General features: G+C 34.5%; 1 protein-coding gene across 2 annotated transcripts in view; it reads right to left on the bottom strand.

Annotated features, from left to right (window-relative positions):
- LOC128030329 (leukocyte elastase inhibitor) overlaps positions 1–19882 on the bottom strand; it is a 49728-nt gene that overhangs the window by 2910 nt on the left and 26936 nt on the right. The window contains exons 1-3 of one of the 2 annotated variants that reach the window (XM_052617854.1): positions 1241–1402; positions 690–866; positions 44–199 (exon numbers count right to left, since the gene is read on the bottom strand). The exons of the other annotated variant lie outside the window; for it this stretch is intronic. Coding sequence (XP_052473814.1) covers positions 44–199; positions 690–857 — 324 coding nt within the window. The 5' untranslated portion in view covers positions 858–866; positions 1241–1402. Of the gene's footprint in view, positions 1–43; positions 200–689; positions 867–1240; positions 1403–19882 lie in introns of those variants that run through there. 2 annotated transcript variants of the gene reach the window in all.

Below are 19882 nucleotides of genomic sequence, written 5' to 3'. Positions count from 1 at the left end.
CAAGTCATGAGGATAGTGATTCATGTAAATATTCATACTAAACCTTGAGTTCAGCAGGAATCTCACACTTCTGGGTTTGTTGTGTCATTGACGGTCCATGCTGACCTTTGACACCGCAGACCATCTGGGGCTTCTGGGCTTGTTGATGAGATGCTGGAGTCGCTCCGTCAGGTTTGGGAGGATTGGTAAAACCCAAGACCTACACAGCGTTATAACAGTGGAATTAAATCCTTTTAGCATTCCCAGCTCATGCACCACAGCTTTTAAGTGAAAACTGACTGATTGACTGAACAGCTGCAGTGCTGAACCGATTCCCCATTGAGAGTCTCTGCATTATCCTGCTCTCGTGTGTTGTTTTACGTGGATGACACGCCTTTTTAGGGGACTTGAATGAATTAGTGTCATATTCTATGAATCACAGATTTGGAACGACAGGTTTCTTGTGAATGCTTAACAAATAACGCCCACTGAACATAAATCCATGACTGCAGCTTGGAAATATTCTGCACAAGCTGCAACAGTGAGGTGCGAGTAAATAATGCAGTGTTCGTTTTTAGGTGAGCTGTTCCTTTAAATATCTTTTGTGCGAAAGGCTTATGTCACTTCCTGGTCTGATTAACCCTCTGTGTCTATGTCTCTCTCTCTATCAGTTAAAAGTCGGTGCAGAAACTCAGGTTGTGTGAGTTCACCTTAAACATCTGCGCCGCTGTGTTTCCTTTCGCTCCGAGCGACACCATGGCCAGAGCTGAAGAGATGCTGATCGGAGAGTAGAACACATTTCCTGATGCGTTTCCTTCACTGATCTTCTTGAACAAGTTTAGAGAGAACTGTGTGTTTGCTGCAGTCAAAGGCTCCATTTTCACAAGCTGTGCAAGAAAGAAAAGAGTAAATAAAGTGACAATAATTCCAAAAAGAAGTTGTCATTTCATATAAACATCTCATGTTTGTCAAAGAAACTTTATGTCTCATATAGCATCACATTTCTAACATTAGAACAGTAGTTTAGTCCCAATATCAGCTCTTTTGTAGCATAAATAAACTGCAGCAGAAAATCTCAGTGCCATGCAAAATGTAAGGTGCAACTGCAACACTCATTAGAAATGCAGTGAACTAAACAATGCAGAAACGTATTAAAAAAAGTAGTGAAGCAGAGAGCAAAAGTTGCTAATATCTTTGATCTTCTACAGCGTATACAAAAAGTTACTCAAGTACAAACAGAGAAGTGAATTAAAAGCTTTACCGAGAGTGTTCAGCAGAAGTGAAGACGTTTCTTGTGTGTCGGAGATGAATGAATTCACCTTGATTCTGATATATGTTGCCTCGCCCTAAAGCCCAGCCTTCCAGTAAACTTCCAGAGCTGAATGAGGAGGGGAATGTGGGCGGATGAAGTGGAGGGGTGGGGTGGAAAAGTGTTGTCAGGGTGGTGTTTCAACATCTGACAGGAGATCAGTGATCTGCGTTAACAAAGACTGAGCAGCTGATAGAGAATGTTCTCAGGCTTCTCTCAAAGTTATGAACAAACATACTTATAACATTAATAGAATGTTCATTAAAAGTGATCTGGTCTGTAATAATGTCCTCAGAACGTTAGCACAAAAACATTTTATATATAAACTGTTTATGGAATGTTTAGTTTAGGGTGTTCTTTAAACATTTTTTAAATGTTAGTTGTTTCAGAATGTTGGGAGAAAATTCAAAAGTATCGTTCCCATAACGTTTGCAGTTTATTAAGATCAGATGGAATGTTTCCTTACTGTTCGCATAACCGAGAAAACATTTTTGAAACATTAACTTGAACTTTCAGAGAACTATCTAAAACATTTTTTTCATAACTTAATGTGAACGTTAGTAAATGTTCTGAGAACATATTTTGTTAGTTGTTGCTGTGGAAGCGATAGCTGTATTTTGTCTGTTAATCTTTAGTTCTTTAAAAAACGTTTTATACAGATGTCACACTTTCATGATTGTTCATGCATAATTAAACACATAAAAATGTATGTATTTTACATTTTTTTTGCATTTAAAATTTTAGGATATACAATTACAACACTATAATATGATCAGTAAGTCATTGCACCTTGTGTTTAACAAGAAAATCCTTTTTTTTTAAAGAAGTTATGTAAAGTTCGAATAGATTTTTTAAGTTGATTTAATGTAAGTTGAAATTACTCAAAAAGTTGATAATACTTAAACATTTAAGGCAGCAACTACTCTGAAGTTTTTAAGCTGAAGTAGGTATTTACAGCCATCAACAATAATAATAACTTTGTTATTTTTCAAACTTCTAATAACAAACAAATGCTTTTTATAAGCAAAAAAGTTCTTATTTTCCCCATATCTGCATTTATATATACTAAATTTAGCTAACTGAAGTAGCAGATTAAATAAATAACATTTCTTATAATAAGGCGTGTCATAGGGGAAAAAGCATATTTTTAAAGCACACAGTTGATGATCAAAAATGTCATTTCCCATCATGCTCGGAGGAGAGCAAGTCAGAAAGAATTTTTTAATCACCATGCACCGTTTTAATTTTGCAGTTCCTAAAATTGTTATATAATAATTCATTTATAAAAAATTAAATAAACATGCATCCGGTGTGCATGATTTAATTTTCAAAAGCAACTTTTTTGAGCAATGATGCTTGGGCACTTTTTCATTGAGAATGGGCAACATATTTCTATCTAGATACTTTAGATCAGTCATTGGCCCTGTGTTTCACCTCAGCAATGTTGCATAGTGAAATTGCTCAAAAAGTTGGCATAAAAAGTGACGTGCATTCTCTATTAAATATTTTCATATTAGATCATGTAAATTTGGCGATGTTTCGTATTTGCATGCTCTTAATCATATATAGCCTACAGTCACACAACTCCCATATTCATGTGAATGGTTGTGAAGTAACTTACCTACTTTAAAATAAAGGTAGAATAAGTCAGAACCTTGAGTCATTTTGGGTGTGACTGCATGAAGACACCACTGTGCAAACACGCTTTCACCATCATACAACAGTAGGCCTTGTGTAATCAGTGTGTCTTTGGTTTTGTGCCATGTAGATAGTTTTTATTTGAGGTTAAAGAATGCCTGTTAAGAATATGCAAACCACTAAATGTTCTTGCAAAACATTTCAGTTTTTGGCTTCGATAGTTTTTTCCCACACCATGATTGCACTTAAAGTGACTTTATACTATATTTAAATGAATGCATTAATTCATTATATTTTAATGTATAGTCATATATCAATTAATGTGTCTCTGATTATTCGCACTGATTATTTATTTTTTGGTTATTTCACAGAATTTACAAATATCTGTGAAATATAAATATTAAAAAGGACCACAAAACCAGTCAAAATTTAGATTTATACATCATATGAAAGCTGAATAAGCTTTTCATTAATGTGTGGTATTTGGCCGAGATACAACTATTAGAAAATCTGGAATCTGAGAGTGCAACAAAAATACTGAGAAAAATCACCTTTAAATTTGTCCAGATGAAGCTCTTTGCAATGCATATTACCGATTAAAAATTAAGTTTTGATATATTTACGGTTGGAAATTGACAAAATATCTTCATAATATCCTAATCATTTTTGGCATTTAAAAAATCATTAATTTTGACCCATACAATGTATTTTTGGCTATTGCTACAAATATAACCCAGCGACTTAAGACTGCACTTGTGCTTCAGGGTCACATTTATATTCATACATTTGAGTAACCTAATTAATATCTGATGTGTGTTTTCTTTGGAATATTGTATAGATTGTGTCATAGACTTTCTAGATTGTGTTCATATTCATTTACGGTTAGGCTGACGCTGTTTTGAAATCACTTTCCTGCTTAAAAATAAAGGTAAAATACTGCATAAGTGTGAGGGAGTGACTGAGGCTTGTGAATACATGATTTGACCTCAAGAGCTGGTGAAATCAGACTGTTACGTTATCAAATACAGGTGGATCTCAATACATCAGAATGTTGTGGAAAAGTTCATTTATTTCAGTAAATCAACTCAAATTGGGAAACTTGTGTATTAAATAAATTCAATGCACACAGACTGAAATAGTTTAAGTCTTTGGTTCTTTTAATTGTGATGATTTTGGCTCAAATTTAGCAAAAACCCACCAATTCACTATCTGAATATATTATTATTACTATATTTGCTGGCCAGTCAAGCACACCAACACCATGGTCATTTAACCAACTTTTGGTGTTTTTTTGGCAGTGTGGGCAGGAGCCAAATCCTGCTGGAAAATGAAATCAACATCTTCGAAAAGCTGATTAGCAGAAGGAAGCATGAAGTGCTTCAAGATTTCTTGGTAAATGAGTGCAGTGACTTTGGTTTTCAAAAAACACAATATATCAACACCAGCAGATGACATTGCTCCCCAAATCATTACAGACTGTGGAAACTTAACACTGGGCTTCAAGCAACTTGGGCTATGAGCTTCTCCAGCCTTCCTCCAGACTCTAGGACCTTGGTTTCTTCCACACTTTTTCCATTCACTCAACTCTCTGTTAACATGCTTAGATACAGCACTCTGGGAACAACAGCTTCTCTGGCAGTGAATGTTTGTGTCTTACCCTCCTTGTGAAGGGTGTCAATGATTGTCTTCTGGACATCTGTCAGATCAGTCTTCCCCATGATTGTATAGCCTAGTGAACCAAACTGAGAGACCATTTTGAAGCTTTTGGGAAACCTTTGCAAGTGTTTTGAGCTGATTGGCATGTCACCATATTCTAATTAGTTGAGATCGTGAATTGGTAGGTTTTTGTTAAATGTGAGCCAAAATCATCATAAAAGAACCAAAGACTTCAACTACTTCAGTCTGTGTGCATTGAATTTATTTAATACACGAGTTTCACATTTTAAATTGAATTACTGAAATAAATGCCTTTTCCACGGCATTCTAATTGATTGAGATGCACATGTATTGTGTTTTAAATTGAAGCCAAGATCTTTGTGTTAATATTTCAGGTTTTGTTTCCAACACATTTGTGACCCTGGATCACAAAACCAGTCATAAGGGTAATTTCTTTTAAAATTGGGATTTCTACATCACATTAAAGTTGAATAAATCTTTCCATTGATGTATGGTTTGTTAGGATTGGACAATATTTGTCGAAATGCAAAACACTAATAACAATTAACACAGCCAGACAGAGAGGTAAGTGAGAGGAGAATATATAGTATGTGACAATGGGCAACAGGCGTGTGTGTGTGTTTGTTTGTGTGTGTGTGTGTGTGTGTGTGTGAGTGAGTGGGTGAACAGGTGTGAAGAGTTTGTGACCAGGTGTGTGGAGTAAAGGTAAATGAGTCTGGGATAATGGGAAACGGCGCCCTCTGGTGGTGATAGGTAGAACTCATGACACTTTCACAACATTTATTTCCATCAATAGTTGCATAATTATTTTTTTTGCTGAGGAGTTGAACTGCTCTGTAAAGTTGACTCCAGCACATCCTCAAAACTTTCAATAGGGTTGAGCTCAGGACTCGTATATGAAAATGATTCCTCATGCTCCCTCAACCACTATTTCCCAGTTTAAGCCTGATGAATCTTGACATTGTCATCCTGGAATATGGAAAAAGGTACGTCTTCCAGCATAGCTGTTTTTAGAATGGAAAAGTGCTCATCATTTAAGGTTAAAAGAATTGTTGCCAAACACAAAACATGTCAGAAACATATTAGCCTATTGCATATTATTGCTTGCTTTTTACTTTCTTATTAAACATAAATGCACATTGCATTTAACATAGCCTGCATGCAATCATATGTAGCCCATATCTAACTAAAATACCGATTTAGTATTAATAATAAAATGCTTTTAAAAACTAGCAAACTAAATGTCTAAACACAAAGATCAAAGACACATATTATATGATGCAATATCACTTAACCTTACTTTTAGACATAAAATATTGATATGTAACATGGACAGAAAAGGTTCAGAGTTTAAAAGAGCTCTATCCCCATCTAGTGATCAAGCTATTATTAGGCATCATTCAGCAGTCCCACTTTGACTACTTATGCCCTAAAAGGAAAGAAAAGTACATACTTCTGTCTGAGTGTGTAGCAGACATGCTACTTCATTTAAACTAACCTGTCAATCAAAACATCTGTCAATCAAATCCTTACATTTAATTTCATTTCCTATATGATAGCTATATGAGAAAAATGCCATGTTGATCTGCAAATTATTAATGAATAACTACAAGGGGAGCAAATGCGTAACACAATATTAGCACTCTATAACAACTAATAACTAACAGGAAATCTGACTAATTAATTTGTAGGTAACAGTGCTCAGTCGCATGTGTAAGTTCACTATTAGATAATGAGTAAATACTATTTTAGTATTTTTCATACCTCCCAGAGAACTACTAAGAACTAATATATGCAGGTTCATAATAGAAATGAATAATGCATGATATATAATTAATTCTAAAATGAAGGTCATAGTTATTTAGATCATTATTTAGGTATTGGATGTTAGTGACTCAAGTTTTACTACATCCTTCTAAAATAGTTACTAATAATTTTAATCTAAAGTGAAAAGCATGATGATGTGTTGTAAGCTTTTGAGCGTTTTGTAAATGTCTGGACAGAATTCCTTCCGATGGATTTGGTAACACTTGAGTCATTACTAGTAAGTTACCATGATCTTCACTTTAGAATACTGATCCAAATCATTAGTAATTTCTTTAGACGGATGTAGTAGCACTTGAGTCATTACTATCCAAAACCTTATTCATACCTCAAAAGCTTATGATTTAAGTCAATCTTAGGGAGTTATCGTGCTCTTTTCACTTTAAAATACTTATCCAAATAATAAGTAGGCTAATCCTTCTGAAGCATTTGTTAATACTTGAGTCAATGCTAGTGGGTTACAACGATCTTCACTTTAGAATTATTTATACATTTAGCATTTTTCACATTAAAGCTGCGGTGGGGAACTTTTGACGCTCTAGCGGTTAATAAACAGAACTGCTTGCGTCTTGCGGAAGAACATCGTAGCCGGATCTACTTCTCTCTGTTTATGTCTATGAAGAATCACAAAGGTACTGGGTTACTCCGCCGCGGTACCCCCGAAGCAATCTAAAATAGTCCGAATATAAACACTTATTATAGGTGCACCCTAGTGATTCAGGACAAGCTAAAAACACGGTTTGGAAAATGGATTCATGGTGTACTCGCTTATTATATACATTTTTCTACATTTTGAACACAAACAAAGTTACGGACCGCAGCTCTGATTGGTTGTTTCTTAACGGGAGCGGATGACTTTCTGACTTTCTTAATTGAGAACTATTATTTACTAATGAGTTTATTGTTAGATAATAGTAGAATGACATAACAGTATTCTAAAGTGCTTACAAAATTATCCTCATGTGTTTGCATGATGCATTTAAAGGTTTATGATAATACGTATCTTTATAAAACTTAACAATATTCTTGCAGATTAAATATAATGCAGATAACATTAAATAAATATATATTTTTAAATCAGGTTAGATATTATTAATCACTCAAACCTCTTTTTTTTCTAAAGCTCTTGGAGTAGTTCACTTCCAGAATAAAAAAAGGCACGCTCACAGCTGAGGAATAAGGGTCTTTTCTAGAGAAACGAAAAAATATATATATACTTTTTAACCACAAATGCTCATTTGGAATCCCAATATTAGCCTTTATAGTGTGCTTTCCACTTATCTTTTAGATACACACTCTTGAACTTCTGAATCCAAACAATTAAAAAGAGGGACGTTTATTCTGACAGATCCTCATGCCCTTAATTGTGACCAAGTGAACGAGTCTACTAACAAGTGCACTTCAAGCAGCTTCATATACCACAATGAAACACAATTTTGATGTCATAGCAGATTCACACGCATAACCGCATAACACTTATTGCTACCTTAAGCTGTCTATTTGTTGCACAGTTTATTATATTGATATAATAAAAAATATATATATAATTTGGTTCCTTATCTAGTTGTCTAATCAATCCGCTACTGTAGGTTACGAATGTTGTTGGCTCTTTGACGAATTGCTTTTGTTCATCTAGTTTGGGACTTTAGATAATTTCACTTATATAAAGTAATTTATTAGCAGTGCAGGATAGAATACTTACAAATTGCAGACGATAGTAGTTCTTATACTATAGCTTCTGTCATGATGATTTATGACTTTGACCTTTGACCTTTTGACAGGTTGAACTTCCGGTAACCTTATGATGGATGGGCGGGACAAATGAGATCAAGGGTTAACCTATGACCTTCCCACGCATCGATCATGCGTTTTTGACAGAAAGTTTTACCCTATTGACCTAATTAGTTTTAAATCATGGTTTTGACGGCTAGTTTAAACGGAAGATGAAAGACTCCTCACGCATCGATCATGCGGTTTTGACAGAAAGTTTTACCCTATTGACCTGTTAGTTCTAAGTTAAAACGGTATATGAAAGACTCCCCAATCATCGATCATGTGGTTTTGACAGAAAGTTTTACCCTATTGACCGTTAGTTTGTTTGAAGTCTGTGCCAGATAAATTGTTTGAAGTTTGTGTCAGTTAGGTTGTTTGAACTCTGTGTCAGTTAGTTTGTTTGAAGTTTATCACAGTTATACGGTTATGTGTGTGTGTGTGTGTGTGTGTGTGGTTATACGGTTTCTCCCCCTCCCATTACGTTTATGAGCGGTGTATAAATGGGGTCTGTGTGTTCTACATTTATATATATAAAACATCCTATAATTTATATATATAAAACAATTAAAGATTGAAAAACATTTCAGTTATATAATTTATATAATCTAAAACACATTTTAATTATTTCACATTTATATATATATAAAACATTATATAATTTATATAATCTAAAACACATTTTAGTTATTTAACATTTATATATAAAACATTATATAATTTATATAATCTAAAACACATTTTAATTATTTCACATTTATATATATAAAACATTATATAGTTTATATAATATACATAATCTAAAAACAATTTAACTAAGGTTGAAAAAACATTCCGTTCTTTTTAAAAAAAAGGTTATAAATTAAACCGTATAAAAAAATATACTGAAACCGACTGTTTCAGATAAAACAAGATCTTTTTTTTCTTTTTTTTTTTTTTTAGAGAGCAGGAAAGAGATGTTTTCACACACCTTTGATCCTGACCCTCTGTGTCCCCACTGTCTGCGTTTGCACGCCACAGTGCACACTCGTCGGAATTTACTAACCAATCATAATATCTTCAAAGCCATTTTTAATTAAAACCAAACGTATCTCACGCGGGAGTACCATGTTTTTGACAGTTTTCTGACGGTTCACCTATGAATTACGGTTGGTGCACGGCTAGCATCTCTTGTACCCCTCTCTCTCTCTCCCTCTCTCTCCCTCTAATGCCTGTGTACACACATTCGTCTCCAAGTCTTATTTTCTTCTTTTAATGAATATAAACACATTATACATTCACAAACAATATAAAACAAAACATTTACATTAGTTTTGTTCATCACTAAAAATATACATTTTACCAGGATCGGGGAAAAATATATAACTGAACAGAATGAAGAATATGGTCTATTGAGGAACCCGGACGTGTCATTGACACAATTCAGTTAAATTCATTTCACATTATTTGTTGCAAGACATTTTCTATATTATATTTAAAACCTTTTATATCCATCTTTATATCATATCTTTTTCAAAAAGCTGTTTAATTATTTATTTTAACCGTACACCTACAGTACCACCATACAATAAAATGCTGCATGCACGTACACTTTTAAGCGATCTGAATTATGACTAGCCTATAAATTTCATCATAAGCCACACGTACCTTGTTATATCACTATAATATCCACGGCGCTATACAAATTTGTATTCTGATAAACCATATAAACAAGCGGACATACGCGTGGACATATCAAGTTAAAAAGAGATTTATCTCTATTTTAAACAATATTAAATTATATATGACGGCATGTTACTAAACCGGAACATACATTTTAAACAAGTATTCATCGTTTTATAAAACACATCGCAGTAACAGACATGTTACTAAACCAAAACAAATAATTTTATCATACATTTTTTTTAATCATGTATTCAATCAATACTTATACAACATATACAAACACATTTTAAACATATTTTAAACAAAAACTAATCATAAACGCAGCCTTCTCAAAATTACAGACATGTACAATCATGCTGATCACATATTATGGGATATTCAGACTTTTAGCCACTAATACGTTTTAGGATAATGAAAAACACCAACGTCTGAGGGGTGTCAAAATATCTCCAGTCCCCAAAACCCACTCAGACTCCAGGGGTTAAAGAATATGAAAATAAATAATTATATAATGACATCGGGCTACTAAAGCAATTCATTAAACAAAAAAAGGTATTCAACATTTAAGTTAATCAAACTTATAAAACACACCATACTCTTCTTTTTTTTAAAAGATAACTTATTTTAAATGTGATAGCATAGTATATATACAATAAACATTTCTGATGATACATATAAAAAATTATCCCTTACAGTCTTAGACCGGTGAGAGATGTCCAAACATGAATGAAATATCCCCAAAATAAAATAATACGACTTAAAAAATAAAATAAAAATGATTAAATCATAAACAGAATCTCACAGGTCCTCGTAGTGAAATGTATGTGAGACCCGAGGGGCTGCTTCACACACACCCCGCACAGGCGAGGGTGGAGTTCCAGACCGCATGATCTAAGTCAATGGTGTACATTATTTCAAAGCTAACATTAATGTTTTTTAATAATCAGTACCCCCAGTACATCTGATGTCCGTTGATTCTTAATTCAACAAAATTATAATATATATTACCTAAAATATTTTATATTTTTATATAATATTATATAATAAAAAATTATTTATATCATATTATATCATATATCATATATATGATTATATTATATTAGATGCGTCATGCATTAATCACTTTAGATTCTTTAAAGTTCTTATTTTTAGCACCATCTTCAAAGTTTTCATACCATCTCTCTCTCTCTCTCTCCCTCACACCCACACACACACACACACACACACACACACACACTCTCCCCCCTCTCTCTCACACACACACACACTCTCTCTCTCTCTCTCTCTCTCTCTCTCTCTATCTCTCTCTCTCTCTCACACACACACACACACACACTCTCTTTCTCTCTCCCTTTCCCTCTCCCTCTCTCTCTCTCTCTCTCTCTCTCACACACACACACACACACACACAATGAAACATGAAGCCAAAGTCTTTCTGTATGTTTTTTAAAAATAAAACTTAAAATATTGATTTTGCTTTAAATCTATGCTGAGGAGCTCGTTTGTTTGTCACAGTATAGACTGTGAAGTTTAGATGAAGTTGCTTTATCTTTTAGAAGAAAGACCCTCGATCGTATTCAACCATTAAAGATGGTTCAGGAAAGACCCACGCGTCCTAGAGATGTAATTTATGTGCGTTGCTACGGTCGTAAACCTTTCACATATCCACGGTACTTTCAGACACAGAGCAGGAAAGACATTTGCAGGCCCTCTGCTTAGCCGTCCCAAAATACCTCCATTTAAAAGCAAAAATATTAAAATGACCGCCTGTACATCTAACAGGCTGTAGTTCTATTTTATATGTTTTGTATTAAAAGTACTTACTTTTGTATTTAAATCTTTATTTAAAACAATATATTTAACCGACAGTATCCCCCCAACGTGTGTTTTCCATCAGTTGTTTGCCCTTCAGCCTTATTACGTAGTGCTTTTTATTTAGCCTACTGTAAGATCCCTTTACAATAGTCTAATGAAAGTTAACTTTTCTTAAAGTTTATAGTTGTATTTTACTGTATCCCCATCCTTCTATCCTGTAGATTGTATGCGTACTGTAAAATAACAAATATACATCTTGCTTAAAGTCACTAAAATAATTACACCTACAATTTGAAATGTGTTTAAACACATTGTGTGTCACTAAAGCAAGGCACACCGTCTATCGTCTTTTTTTTTAAATAACCGATGACCGTCATCGTCTCTTCATATAATTTATCCACCCGAGTGCTTTTCTCACACGAGTAGAAAACTCTCTTTTGGATGTGTTTGGCAGAAACATAATTTCTACATCAGAAAATTTTTTAAATGTACGCTGAACTTTTCTCATTCGACAGAAATACTATTTTCAAATTATTTACCCGGCCTATAACACTCGGTGTAAATGTTCTTACCTAGAACAGAAAACATACGCTTTGACTATTTTGTAGGCATCGTATGATGTTAAATGGTTTACAAAAAAAAAAAAAAAAAAAAAAAAAACTGTAATCACCGGCAGCTGTGATTTTCAAAATGAAAGAAATGTACGAGCTAAGGATGTTTCAACTATTATCATCATATCCCTTTGATCCGATAAAGCGGTAATTAATTTTCTATGCCAGTGAAACAATATACAGTTCTCATACTATTTGTGTAAATAGCTGTGCTAAAACATTTATGACTATTTTAGCGCAGGCCAACAGATCATGTCAAGGGTGTTTCACATCTAAGAATCACAATGTTTTGTAAATGACATTTTTCTTACACCTCGAGATTTAGCCGTATCAAGATTTTGGACGGCCTTTCGTGTATTCGAGCGACCAAATCACTAAGAAAGAGAGTATAGCGAGAAAACGTACGTTTACAACGCATATAGAATTCAGAATACAATTGTTAAAGTATTTTTTTTTGTTAAATGTTGATTTGTAAATGATATTTTTATTACTTCCGTTAGATTTAGTCATCGTGTTCGGATAGCCGATGACGCAAATCACATTTTGTTTTAAGACTCCTGTAAGTCCATGCCAACTCTCGCGCGGGAAGGAGAGCGGGGTGAGCGCATTCTATTCATTTAAGAAAAATGATTAAACATTTGACCTAACTTTTTTATTATTTTGACAAAACAAAACACGACGACATTAAACAATGTAATCAGTTCCTACGGCCATCTTCTTCGATTCAAATAAAGCAACATCTCTAGTGTACGTATGTATGTGCTAAACATCTTTGCTTCTCCACTTCTCCAGATTTGTTAGATGGGCTACCGTTGTAATACAAACACATTTGAGAACTACGACGTTCTCACTTTTGTAACGGTTATAGAAAAATGCCGTACACACTTTTGCATTTCATAATTCAGTGATTTTAGCTGTAATGAGCACATAAGACAAAAATTGTCAACGTGTGACTCGTAAACATGTATCATTTTATTTATTCATTTATTTTTACCAGAGATAGTCGACCGATCTGTTGACACGTTGTTTTGCAGTTTTCTGATGAAGAGTTTTCCCTGACTGCGGTCAAACATACACTGCCTGTGCATAGGAATTTTACAGCATGACAATATTGCCCCTACATCTAGAGCTCTTGTTCATATAGCGATGACCACATTCACATTGTTTCAGCATTTGCCGCTTTACATTAAAGAGTAGGCCTATGCGTACTCCCCTTTGGTCATAAGCATTATCATCTACCGTGTGCTGAGACGTTTCTGCTTTGTCCACTTTTGACGGATTTGCTAGAGGGACTATATCACCTTGTTGTAACGTGATTACGTTTAAGATCCATAAGATTGCACTACATTCAGCTGAAAAGGTTATAGATATAGTCTTTTATACAGGAAATGTGTATCAGAATAACAATTACCTAATAGTGAAATCCACTCTTCTAAACTATTGTGAAACTTTTAATGTTGATCCGGCCCACCAGCCGTGTATCTTTTTCATTGTTTTTTAGATAAAGACTGTTCTCAGAGTTTGGTCAAACAGACAAAAACATGAACAAAATAGAGTACAAGATGATTAAATGATTGTCAAGAGAGTGTTTAAACTGAGATTGTGATACACTTTAGAGCTTCTTCTGGTCTACCTGTGTCACAAAGACAAATAATAGCCACTACCTCGACTTTTAAAATGAGCCTTACCATCTTCTGTTATGACTCTTATACTTAATACAAACCCATCTACTACACTAAAGTTAGACATTAAAAGTCATGGATGTCATGGATGTTGTACTTTCATCGTATGCGTCTCTAAACAGTACTTCAATAAATAAACCGCTGTTGATAAGTCGTTCATTTAAGTGGAGGGCGGGATGATTTTAACCTTCTTTAGTCATTCGTCGCGCTTAAGGTCTGATCCGGGAAACCGCACAACGACTGGAACTGCGCTGTCACGTCTAAATAATCCGCTCTTCTTTAAGAAAACCGCGAGGCGAGCAGTTTCTGACATCTATTAATTCACTTCATTTTTTTCACCACCGCAAATGTTTTGTTTAGCATACATGTTAGTTTTAGTCAGTTACATAGGTGTCACGCATGAAGTTTATAGTTATTTTAAATAATTATGATAGAGTTACAGGTTTAGGTTAGTGGGGTGCCTGTAAGCGGTGACCACTTCGAGCATCGGAGACGACGGTGTTACTCAAACAGCCCATATCTTTATCTTTTAACAAATCTATCGTATTACGCGTTACTAAGACAAAATCTGTAACAGCGTTCATTAATATTTTGAAATGAAAATAAACATACAAAACTTTATAATGACCGTATAGCCTAACACCGCATTGACAAATGTTTGTTCTAACGCTTTTGCCCAAAAATTGCTAAATTTCTTAACGGACGCTAGAGCGAACTGTAAACCGCACACTTTCTCATCGCATTACGCTAAGAAACTGCACATGGTTAAAGCTATTACACCATAAACTGTCTAAAGTTGTTAATGTACAAGCACAGTAAACTATTTCTACAAAAAATATCACTGCACTACTGTTTTTGCATATAATACATCGTTCAACAATACTTTTGCACACTCATTCGACTGTATTTATTACCGTCGTTCTCACGTTCCTGCTGTTCATAATGTATATATAATCCTTCATTGCTCCGTTCATCATGTACATACGATCCCTACATTGCATTCATATTTATATTCTGTATATACTCTGATCAATATCGTATATAGCAACTACACTGTATATTCTGTATAGCTTTACTTACTCTGCACTTTTATGTATATAAAACACTATATTCTTGCACTTCTGGTTAGATGCTAACTGTATTTCATTAGCTCTGTACTTGTACTCTGCATAATGACAATAAAGTTGAATCTAATCTAATCTAAACAAGTACAATCGCACGCTTCCAGGACTTTGCTCATTCTTTCTGTTTCAATTTGTTTAAACGGACTTTCGCATTCTTATCTTATTTTCACCAACTAAGCGTTATTCCTAGGCCTCGCGGATTGTTTTCTAGTTTTGGCCTTCAACCTCTTTGTTCATACGTCGCTATATCTCTGTGAATCTGCTCGATTTCATAAAATATATTTTACGTTATATCATTATCCTATCCTAGTTTATATCAGATACAAGTTTGTTTCTTCATAGTTCTCTTACATCTACTCCTGTTAGAGTATCCGCGACAGTATACTCATTTGTTAGACTCTTCGGACATGTGCTAAATCATTAAAAAAATGAACTCTGAGAAAGAATATCCGATGAGAGGATTCAAACTTTTATTTCAACAAAACAGCGTTGAATTTACAATGAAGTAATGAAGAAAGTGATCAAATTGTAATTACAAACAATAGGGATGACATGACATCACAAGTTATCTAGCCAAAAAAGAAAATCTCGGCAGGCCCTCAAGTTTTGTTCTACTATGAAATTGACGACGGTTTCAATAATTTCATGTATGGCGAAACCATAATGTTTAGCGACTAACATCACACACAAATTTACTGTGCTTGTACATTAACAACTTTAGACAGTTTATGGTGTAATAGCTTTAACCATGTGCAGTTTCTTAGCGTAATGCGATAAGAAAGTGTTCGGTTTATAGTTCTCTCTAGCGTCCGTTAAGAAATTTAGCAATTTTTGGGCAAAAGCGTTAGAACAAACATTTGTCAATGCGGTGTTAGGCTATACGGTCATTATAAAGTTTTGTATGTTTATTTTCATTTCAACATATTAATGAACGCTGTTACAGATTTTGTCTTAGTAACGCGTAATACGATAGATTTGTTAAAAGATAAAGATATGGGCTGTTTGAGTAACACCGTCGTCTCCGATGCTCGAAGTGGTCACCGCTTACAGGCACCCCACTAACCTAAACCTGTAACTCTATCATAATTATTTAAAATAACTATAAACTTCATGCGTGACACCTATGTAACTGACTAAAACTAACATGTATGCTAAACAAAACATTTGCGGTGGTGAAAAAAATGAAGTGAATTAATAGATGTCAGAAACTGCTCGCCTCGCGGTTTTCTTAAAGAAGAGCGGATTATTTAGACGTGACAGCGCAGTTCCAGTCGTTGTGCGGTTTCCCGGATCAGACCTTAAGCGCGACGAATGACTAAAGAAGGTTAAAATCATCCCGCCCTCCACTTAAATGAACGACTTATCAACAGCGGTTTATTTATTGAAGTACTGTTTAGAGACGCATACGATGAAAGTACAACATCCATGACATCCATGACTTTTAATGTCTAACTTTAGTGTAGTAGATGGGTTTGTATTAAGTATAAGAGTCATAACAGAAGATGGTAAGGCTCATTTTAAAAGTCGAGGTAGTGGCTATTATTTGTCTTTGTGACACAGGTAGACCAGAAGAAGCTCTAAAGTGTATCACAATCTCAGTTTAAACACTCTCTTGACAATCATTTAATCATCTTGTACTCTATTTTGTTCATGTTTTTGTCTGTTTGACCAAACTCTGAGAACAGTCTTTATCTAAAAAACAATGAAAAAGATACACGGCTGGTGGGCCGGATCAACATTAAAAGTTTCACAATAGTTTAGAAGAGTGGATTTCACTATTAGGTAATTGTTATTCTGATACACATTTCCTGTATAAAAGACTATATCTATAACCTTTTCAGCTGAATGTAGTGCAATCTTATGGATCTTAAACGTAATCACGTTACAACAAGGTGATATAGTCCCTCTAGCAAATCCGTCAAAAGTGGACAAAGCAGAAACGTCTCAGCACACGGTAGATGATAATGCTTATGACCAAAGGGGAGTACGCATAGGCCTACTCTTTAATGTAAAGCGGCAAATGCTGAAACAATGTGAATGTGGTCATCGCTATATGAACAAGAGCTCTAGATGTAGGGGCAATATTGTCATGCTGTAAAATTCCTATGCACAGGCAGTGTATGTTTGACCGCAGTCAGGGAAAACTCTTCATCAGAAAACTGCAAAACAACGTGTCAACAGATCGGTCGACTATCTCTGGTAAAAATAAATGAATAAATAAAATGATACATGTTTACGAGTCACACGTTGACAATTTTTGTCTTATGTGCTCATTACAGCTAAAATCACTGAATTATGAAATGCAAAAGTGTGTACGGCATTTTTCTATAACCGTTACAAAAGTGAGAACGTCGTAGTTCTCAAATGTGTTTGTATTACAACGGTAGCCCATCTAACAAATCTGGAGAAGTGGAGAAGCAAAGATGTTTAGCACATACATACGTACACTAGAGATGTTGCTTTATTTGAATCGAAGAAGATGGCCGTAGGAACTGATTACATTGTTTAATGTCGTCGTGTTTTGTTTTGTCAAAATAATAAAAAAGTTAGGTCAAATGTTTAATCATTTTTCTTAAATGAATAGAATGCGCTCACCCCGCTCTCCTTCCCGCGCGAGAGTTGGCATGGACTTACAGGAGTCTTAAAACAAAATGTGATTTGCGTCATCGGCTATCCGAACACGATGACTAAATCTAACGGAAGTAATAAAAATATCATTTACAAATCAACATTTAACAAAAAAAAATACTTTAACAATTGTATTCTGAATTCTATATGCGTTGTAAACGTACGTTTTCTCGCTATACTCTCTTTCTTAGTGATTTGGTCGCTCGAATACACGAAAGGCCGTCCAAAATCTTGATACGGCTAAATCTCGAGGTGTAAGAAAAATGTCATTTACAAAACATTGTGATTCTTAGATGTGAAACACCCTTGACATGATCTGTTGGCCTGCGCTAAAATAGTCATAAATGTTTTAGCACAGCTATTTACACAAATAGTATGAGAACTGTATATTGTTTCACTGGCATAGAAAATTAATTACCGCTTTATCGGATCAAAGGGATATGATGATAATAGTTGAAACATCCTTAGCTCGTACATTTCTTTCATTTTGAAAATCACAGCTGCCGGTGATTACAGTTTTTTTTTTTTTTTTTTTTTTTTTTGTAAACCATTTAACATCATACGATGCCTACAAAATAGTCAAAGCGTATGTTTTCTGTTCTAGGTAAGAACATTTACACCGAGTGTTATAGGCCGGGTAAATAATTTGAAAATAGTATTTCTGTCGAATGAGAAAAGTTCAGCGTACATTTAAAAAATTTTCTGATGTAGAAATTATGTTTCTGCCAAACACATCCAAAAGAGAGTTTTCTACTCGTGTGAGAAAAGCACTCGGGTGGATAAATTATATGAAGAGACGATGACGGTCATCGGTTATTTAAAAAAAAAGACGATAGACGGTGTGCCTTGCTTTAGTGACACACAATGTGTTTAAACACATTTCAAATTGTAGGTGTAATTATTTTAGTGACTTTAAGCAAGATGTATATTTGTTATTTTACAGTACGCATACAATCTACAGGATAGAAGGATGGGGATACAGTAAAATACAACTATAAACTTTAAGAAAAGTTAACTTTCATTAGACTATTGTAAAGGGATCTTACAGTAGGCTAAATAAAAAGCACTACGTAATAAGGCTGAAGGGCAAACAACTGATGGAAAACACACGTTGGGGGGATACTGTCGGTTAAATATATTGTTTTAAATAAAGATTTAAATACAAAAGTAAGTACTTTTAATACAAAACATATAAAATAGAACTACAGCCTGTTAGATGTACAGGCGGTCATTTTAATATTTTTGCTTTTAAATGGAGGTATTTTGGGACGGCTAAGCAGAGGGCCTGCAAATGTCTTTCCTGCTCTGTGTCTGAAAGTACCGTGGATATGTGAAAGGTTTACGACCGTAGCAACGCACATAAATTACATCTCTAGGACGCGTGGGTCTTTCCTGAACCATCTTTAATGGTTGAATACGATCGAGGGTCTTTCTTCTAAAAGATAAAGCAACTTCATCTAAACTTCACAGTCTATACTGTGACAAACAAACGAGCTCCTCAGCATAGATTTAAAGCAAAATCAATATTTTAAGTTTTATTTTTAAAAAACATACAGAAAGACTTTGGCTTCATGTTTCATTGTGTGTGTGTGTGTGTGTGTGTGTGAGAGAGAGAGAGAGAGAGAGAGAGAGAGAGGGAGAGGGAAAGGGAGAGAGAAAGAGAGTGTGTGTGTGTGTGTGTGTGAGAGAGAGAGAGAGATAGAGAGAGAGAGAGAGAGAGAGAGAGAGAGAGTGTGTGTGTGTGTGAGAGAGAGGGGGGAGAGTGTGTGTGTGTGTGTGTGTGTGTGTGTGTGTGGGTGTGAGGGAGAGAGAGAGAGAGAGATGGTATGAAAACTTTGAAGATGGTGCTAAAAATAAGAACTTTAAAGAATCTAAAGTGATTAATGCATGACGCATCTAATATAATATAATCATATATATGATATATGATATAATATGATATAAATAATTTTTTATTATATAATATTATATAAAAATATAAAATATTTTAGGTAATATATATTATAATTTTGTTGAATTAAGAATCAACGGACATCAGATGTACTGGGGGTACTGATTATTAAAAAACATTAATGTTAGCTTTGAAATAATGTACACCATTGACTTAGATCATGCGGTCTGGAACTCCACCCTCGCCTGTGCGGGGTGTGTGTGAAGCAG

The sequence above is a fragment of the Carassius gibelio genome, chromosome A16 (genome assembly GCF_023724105.1).
Source record: "Carassius gibelio isolate Cgi1373 ecotype wild population from Czech Republic chromosome A16, carGib1.2-hapl.c, whole genome shotgun sequence".
NCBI lineage: Eukaryota > Metazoa > Chordata > Actinopteri > Cypriniformes > Cyprinidae > Carassius > Carassius gibelio.
This window is presented reverse-complemented; position numbering and strand designations above follow the sequence as displayed.